The sequence below is a fragment of the Laccaria bicolor genome, genomic scaffold, assembly GCF_000143565.1.
Source record: "Laccaria bicolor S238N-H82 LACBIscaffold_5 genomic scaffold, whole genome shotgun sequence".
In the NCBI taxonomy this organism is placed as follows: Eukaryota; Fungi; Basidiomycota; class Agaricomycetes; order Agaricales; family Hydnangiaceae; genus Laccaria; species Laccaria bicolor.
Genome location: NW_001889876.1, coordinates 2,288,211 through 2,295,606, shown reverse-complemented (window position 1 = coordinate 2,295,606; position 7,396 = coordinate 2,288,211). Strand labels below are relative to the sequence as shown.

The following is a 7,396-nucleotide window of genomic DNA, read 5'->3' as shown; positions in this document are numbered from 1 at the left end:
CTTCAGATCGATATCATACTCATGAGCTATGGCGAGGATATCATCACCTTCGTTGGCCTCTACCGTTTTCAGTAAATTTCCTTTTGAGTCCTTAAAATGGACTTTTATGCTGCGAACGTGCCCTACACAATTAGAGCGATGGTAGCGGAAATGGAGGAACGAAAAGCACCCAGTACCAGGCGGTGGTCTATTGATTCCGGAGTGTCGGGAAACTGCAGGACGCCAATGAGTTCGGTAGGGTACTATTGCCGATAATCCTGCAAACCTGCCGACGTATGAAAGCTACGCGTCCTGCTGGACGAGTATTTTGACCTGCCTCTTCCGTTCCCCTTTGCGTTATTGGAAGGTGATGTCCGTTGCGGTAGTCTTCCTAAGTATCGCCGCAGCAAGGTAAAGCTTGGAGTCATCAGTGAATGAAGCAGCAGCACGTGATTTGGGTCTTTCTCGATCTGCTTGTGCTTACGGCTCGCGCAACTAGACCTCATTGCAGTATTCCGCAATGAAGACTTGCCACCGAAATTCATTCCGAACAGGACGCTCAACCTTCAACTCTCCGACCCACGGAAGTGTTATCGCATCGTCAATGGCAAGATCTTCTGTACTTTACCCTCCCCGGCTTAATCCATATGGAATGCATGGAAGGGGGGTGGATTCCAGGAATTCCAGATGGATTCCATGGAATGGCAGATGGACTCCATACTTTCTGGGGATGGATTCCATGGAATGGCTGATGGACTCCATACTTTCTGGAGATGGATTCCATGGAATGGCTGATGGACTCCATACTTTCTGGAGATGGATTCCATGGAATGGCTGATGGACTCCATACTTTCTGGAGATGGATTCCATGGAATGGCTGATGGACTCCATACTTTCTGGAGATGGATTCCATGGAATGGCTGATGGACTCCATACTTCTTTCAGATGGAATCCATGGAATAGCTGATGGACTCCATACTTTTTTAGATGGAATCCATACTTTTTCCATATGGAATTCAGATGGAATAAGTCCCAATTCCACAATTATTATCATAGAATCACAAGTCCAGACTTAATCTGCAAAGTTCCAACTTAAACACTAATAAATGAAGAAAACTAAGGTGTATTGAAACAGACTACATAATTTTATTTTACTACATATAATATTAAAGGGAGGGGGAGGGAGAGGTATAGATATAGAGTGATCAAGGGAGGGGGAAGTGATGGAGGGGAGTGGGAGTTGTGGAGAGAGGGAGTTGTGGAGAATGAGGAGGGAGGGGAGGGGTGGAGAGTGATGGAGGTGGGGAGTTATGGAGGGGGAAGGAAAGGTGGAGAGGGGGGCAGCAATTAGAGGGGGAGCAATGGGGGAGGGTGTGATGTGGAATAATGATGGAGGGAGGGGGGGCTCACCTGGGCTCGTCACTGTGTTCGTGGATGGGCGGCGGACATTTTCGGTGGGCGGGGGACGTTGTTTCGTGGGCGGTGGACGTTTTCGGTGGGTGGCGGATGTTTTCGGTAGGCGGCGGACGTTGTTTCGTGGGCGGTGGGCGGCGGACGTCGTCTTCCTTGGCGGGGGGACGTCGTTTGGTGGGCGGTGGGCCGTTGGACGTCGTTGGGGGGGGGCCGTTGTTCATGGGCGGTTGACATCCTTTGCGGTGGGGCGTCGTTCATGGGCGGGGGACATCTTTTCGTGGGCGGGGACGTCGTTTGCGGTCGCTGGACGTCCGTGGGCGGTCGTTTTCGTGGGCGCTGGTCGTCGTTGGTGTGACGTCGTTGACGTTGGTGGGCGCTCGTTTTCGTCGGTGGGCGCTCGTGGGGGTGGGCGCTCGTTGACGTTGGTGGGGTGTGTTGGTGGGCTGTTCGTGGTGGTGAGTCCTCGTGGCCGAGCAGAGACGGCGAACGACGACCGATGTCGTCGTTCGCCGTCTGGTTGCCACGTCGCGACGTGGCACCTGTAGTTTGTGTTAAAAAGGAGAGTGGGTGGGGTGGTTGTTCCCACTTACCTGGGCTGGGCCCTCGTCACGCGTCGTCAGCGTCAGCGTCGTCGTCGTCGTTGTCGATGTCGCGGGCGGTCGTGGTTTGAAACGGTGGTGGTGGATGGTGATGGTGGTGGTAGGAAGGAAAGAACGACGTGGCAACGCTTCAGCCACAGCTGTCACGTTTGACGCGGCACGTGCCTAAAAGCGGTATATACATACCTTTAGTTTCTCATATAATAATGCCTTCATGGCTCAGTCGGCTTGAGCACTGCTTACATTCACGAGGTTGAGAGTTCAATTCTTTGAGATGTAAAAAAATTTATTTTACTTACTTACTTATAGTAAGGACAATGTATTCTAATGGTATAATAGTCATTAATTCCATTCCATGGAATCCATATGGACTGCTCCATGGAATCCATGTGGATATGCCTGCATTCCATATGGAATCTGATGGAATCCATATGGAATGGTGTTGGAGTCCATATGGAATTAATCATTCCATGACCATTCCAGCATCATTCCATATGGAATCCATGATGTCCATGGAATCAGAAACTGGCTGTGTCCTCAGCCAACATTGATTCCATGGATTCCATATGGAATTCTTTATGGATTCCATGGATTCCACATGGATTCCATATGGATTATACCGGGGAAGGTAAAGACCTCAAGATCTTCGACCTTTCATAAGCAAAAGTTTCAAGATCCTCCAGCCGCCGCGGCGCCTATGTGTACCAAGTAAACAACAAAGGATCTGAACTTCCCCCGTCTGTCGTCATCATGCCCTCTTCCTCGTTGTGGCCCATTCGTGAAACCCAGAAGACGCAGTGTATTTGAAGGGAACGTCGCGGTGGAAGGGGAGGAAGTGAGTCCTTCGACCAGGATGTGTACGGATCGTCTGATGAAGCATAGATACGTGCGTCCTTTTCACCCTTCTCTTTTTTCCAAAAGACGTTCCTGACACCGGCATACAGACCCACAAAGTTCATCTCGTTCTCATTCGTCATGCCCGCTTCGATTCTTTCCCACAAGACGGGCAAGGGCTCGTTCCTTTCTCTTCCCTTGTCCTACCTGTGACCAGCTCGAACAACCACCTTCATGGATGGTGACACTCTCTAGAATGAATCTCACTCCTTGGCACCAAGGAGGAAGAACGGTCTATGAGCTCGGAAGAATAGCTTGGACATAATGTTGGCAGGCAATACTGACATATATTTGCAAATATATACTCTTCCAAGAGTCTGAAATCATTTGCACACAACACTATCCCTTATAGTTTACAGTATGTTTGCAAACAATTTGCAAATATCCTTATGTACTGTTTTCCTTCCGAATACAATTTCTGAATCGATGTTTGCAAACACCACCGAATGTTTGCACACATTGATATTGATGACTAAGCTGATCTGCAAAACGATGACGCATATTTGAAGATTGTTTGAAGATCTGAAATGACTAAGCTGATCTGCAAAATGATGACGCATATTTGAAGATTGTTTGAAGATCTGAGATGATATTGAGATCTCAGATTTTCATTCTCCCATATCATCAATGCGTGCATACATTACAATGTTTGCAAACATACTACTATAATAATAATCGGTACTTTCAGGCAGGTTCAGGATTGCGCTCATTGGAAATTGGGGCAGGCCGCCCTACCGCGCCACCCCACATACTCGGGGCTGTCATGCCCCTAAACTTGTGGGACAACAATATCATCCAGTGCATGATGCAGTATTTTTGACTTGCCCCATAGCCATTTGTAGCTCATGCAATTCTGTTCACAGTGTTAAATTCCTAGACGCTGATATTCTAGCCACATGATCAACCTCGGCAGATGCCGCCTGTCATGCTCCGCACTTCAAGGTCACCGCCATGAACAAGCCACGCACCATGACGCATAACTCATGAGCCTCGCATAGCAACAACCCGTTGGGCATGAGGGCCAGCTAGTACCAGGTAAGCAAATCACTCCTTCCTTCTATGTAACAAAAGTTATAATGACCATGACAGCTCTGGCAAGAACGATGCGCTGGAAAGGAGGCGAGTAAGGATGGAGAGGATAAGAGTGGGGTAATGAGGTTGAGGATCACCTTACGGACAAGGACTACAACGACGACTTCACAAACGGTGCTGATCTATTTCGATGTGATGCTCTATCTCCATGTTGTCTGCATCATACCTCGCGTTGGCGTGCCCAGTGCCCATGCCTTTTTTGAGGCAGCCATTTCCCATGTCGGAAACCCCTTCTTCTCAAGATCAACATCCGACGTCCAGATGCCGTGCAGTCACCATGTCTCCCAGGAGTATGCCTTGCTTTCTTTTCTCACATGCGCAGCACCGTCAATACCACCCTCCGTCTTGATGCCTGAGGCTCTGCACCTCTTTATCTCCATATCGACATCTTTTGGCGGCACGCCAACCGCTTCTCTACGTTGGTCCCTGCTTCCTGATGGCTCCTATTGTGGTTGCCCACAATGTTAACTTGACAAGATATTGGACATCAACGACATGAATGTGGGTATCAATGACCTGATACACCTTTTTCTCCATCCTTAGTTCTCGTAGTTGTTTCTCAATTTCTTGTACAAAGCGTTGTAGTTTTCTTGAACATAGATTTCAATCTTCGGTTTATCAGTCGCCTGTACTTGGTGAAGTCTACTCAACTGGGACCAAGCGGCTTCCGTTTTTTTAGATGGCCACAGCCTTCCCTCATGCAAAAGTGACCAATCGGACAATCGATCAGGAAGTCTAAGCAAATAGACATAGATTATAAAACTAATGATGAATGAAATGGTGGGTACGTTTCTAACTGGCCTTGTGAAATACAAACCGAAGTTACATTACTTTTTTGGTTTCCTCCCTTTTACCTTTTGCGTGTTAGAAATGACCTTCTTGGCAACTGGGGAGACATCACGACGAATGGGTTCTACAACAACTCGCCGAACGCGACGAGCGGCGAGGGAAGGCTCTTCAAGGGACCGTTTCGTCTTGGCCCCATGTGGGCTATCGATCTGGGCGCTCACCACTGCTTTTGTGGTCACAGCTTCAGCTTCTCTCTCTGCCTTTTTGGCAGCGCGAGTAGCAGCGGCCTTCTGAGCTGGGGTCAAGGCAGGTGCATCCGATGTGGAATGAATTTTCTTTCCACGTGTAGCCAGCTTGTGGATTGATGAAGGGACAGCAAGGGAATGGGGGCTAGGCGATGTGGCGGCTGGTTCTGTTGCGAGGACCTCAGGAACGTGGGCACCATCCATGTGATAATCGGTTGAGATGACGTTGGAATGCAAGTCGGGAACAGCATTTGGGACCTCAGGAACGTGTGCACCATCCATGTGACCATCAGTAGATGCAGAAACACATGCATTTGAGAGGATGTTGGAACATGAGTCGGGAATAGTGTTGGCACCGTGCTGAGTGAGGGACAAGGCCGCCGGCGCTGTCAGGATCGACTCAAGTTGAATACTATCTGTGCTATCAAGCACCCCCCGTTTCGCAAGGGGACGAGGCCTGGGCTTAGGGAGCTGAACGCCCCCCGTGTGAGAATCGTTTGACGTGGGGTTGGTGGGGGTCATGCTTTCTCTGAAGGTGTTCTGAGCTCGTTGTGATGGGAAGGTTGGATTGGGAACGGTATCATTGAACCGAAATGTACTGTCCACGAGGGTGTTATATCCAGCTTGAGGCGGCATTCCTTGTTGGGTGTGCTTCAAGAGAAGCTCTGGATCGATCTCTACACGGATGTCGTTGTCATGTGAATGCTGGGTTAGAGAAGGGGGGGGACCGTCAACTGGTGTGCGCATCCGGATAAATGCATGGGCAATTGGTGAAGATGGCCCTCCTGGATGATCAGCTAGATGATCTGGAAAGGGTAGGGCGTGATTCTGTATGTCATCGTCGAAGAGGGTGGGATCGATGAAATGCCGTTCACATGATTCAATATCAATAGGTCGGCGAGGGGGACGACCACTGATACCCTCTTTTGATGAATAGGATGGGGTAATAGGTAACTTTGGAGAAAGGACCTTCTGAATGATCGACGGCGGTGCAGAGGCAAAACTAGCAGGAGGACTCGTATCTCTGTCCGACATCACTTCCAGCCCCTCCAGCGAGATGGACTGTTCCTTTTCCCCCTCTTCAGTGATTGGATTCAAATTTGGATTGAGCGCACGCTGACGACGAATTTCGGGTGCTGGAAGACTTGGTTAACATGGACATCTCGCAGCGCGAACAGTAGATGTACTTACGGTAGCAACTCTTCACAAACTTTTGGAACGGGTCTTGGAATCCCGATTCAAACCCAAGATATGACTCTGTAAAGGTGTTCCCAGAGATCGACTTGGGACCGACGGAGTAACTGTTGATGTGGTGAGAATGACATTCGGTCAGAAAGAATATTTTTGCTTACTGATCCATGCAGATGCTGCCATTCGCACTTGGAGCAGGGCCAGCACAGGAGAGGAAGAAGAACCAGCCTGTTTCTCGTGAAAGCGCCTGAAGACCATTGTTGACGACGGCTGGAAGTTGGGTAATCGCTCTAGAACATAGTGTTTGTCAGTAAGTTTAGATATAAACAGCGCTTAAAAAATGACGCAACTTGTGGTACTCTTCTGGAGTCCTGCTCGTCGAATTCACGTCTTCCATCTCTGCATCAGAATCGGCAGAATCTTCAGCCTCCTCCCTCTCCTTTCTCAACCTCTCTCGCATCTCCTCAATTTTTTCATCCACCTGATTCTTCACCGATTGAGGTTCCATCTCCAGCATCCGCGCCGCAACCTTTCTCTGAACGGACATGCGCTCTGACGGATCAACTGCGCCGACCACTGCCCTCTCAAATGCCATGGCCTTGCGGACCTTGTCGGGGAACATAGTCGAGTACATCTCATCTTTATGGTACACGCGTGAATGTGACTTCTTGAACTGTTGCTTCTGTTTGAACAGGAATACGGAGGTGCTAGATTTGGTGTCACGCCTACGCTTAGCGCCATGCCAGTTCATCCAAGATCTGAGACGCTGCAATGATCCAATGGTAAGTAATAGTCATGATTGATGAAGACTGTTTCTTACCATTTTCGTGGATGAGACCTGGCTAGGCTCAGTGGGATACCTTGCGAACCATCGCTCATTCAGATCCTTCAAGAACCGATCAACTTTGCCCTGCTGCTGGGCATCAATAAAAAAGGGAGCGTTTTCATTCAGCCACCGCTCTTGATCCTCAGTTGTCCAGCGTTTTCCCATGACGGCGTTGGCAATGGTAGAGACACTGGTGAGTGATTTTGGCGAGAGGGGTTAAGTCGAGCTTGAGCTGAATTTTGGCTTACATCTGAGTCACTCTTGAAAGTATGAATAGAAGAATCACGTTGCATAGGTATGTTATTTTGTTCAACATGTGGACGATGAAATTTAGGTCCTGAGCACATCACTCTTCGACATCGGGGGTA

At 49.0% G+C, this 7,396-nt stretch overlaps 2 protein-coding genes across 2 annotated transcripts; both read right to left on the bottom strand.

Moving 5' to 3' along the window:
* Positions 1-1,646: 1,646 nt before the first annotated feature.
* Positions 1,647-2,207, bottom strand: LACBIDRAFT_324506 (uncharacterized protein; the record flags this gene model as incomplete). The annotated part of the gene is made up of 3 exons (XM_001877601.1): positions 1,647-1,931; positions 1,983-2,156; positions 2,178-2,207. 3 exons carry the CDS (start codon positions 2,205-2,207, stop codon positions 1,647-1,649), a joined length of 489 nt encoding a protein of 162 aa, XP_001877636.1.
* Positions 2,208-4,804: 2,597 nt separating this feature from the next.
* Positions 4,805-7,193, bottom strand: LACBIDRAFT_314296 (uncharacterized protein; the record flags this gene model as incomplete). The annotated part of the gene is made up of 5 exons (XM_001877600.1): positions 4,805-6,147; positions 6,203-6,312; positions 6,364-6,492; positions 6,553-6,968; positions 7,023-7,193. 5 exons carry the CDS (start codon positions 7,191-7,193, stop codon positions 4,805-4,807), a joined length of 2,169 nt encoding a protein of 722 aa, XP_001877635.1.
* Between the last annotated feature and the right edge of the window lie 203 nt (positions 7,194-7,396).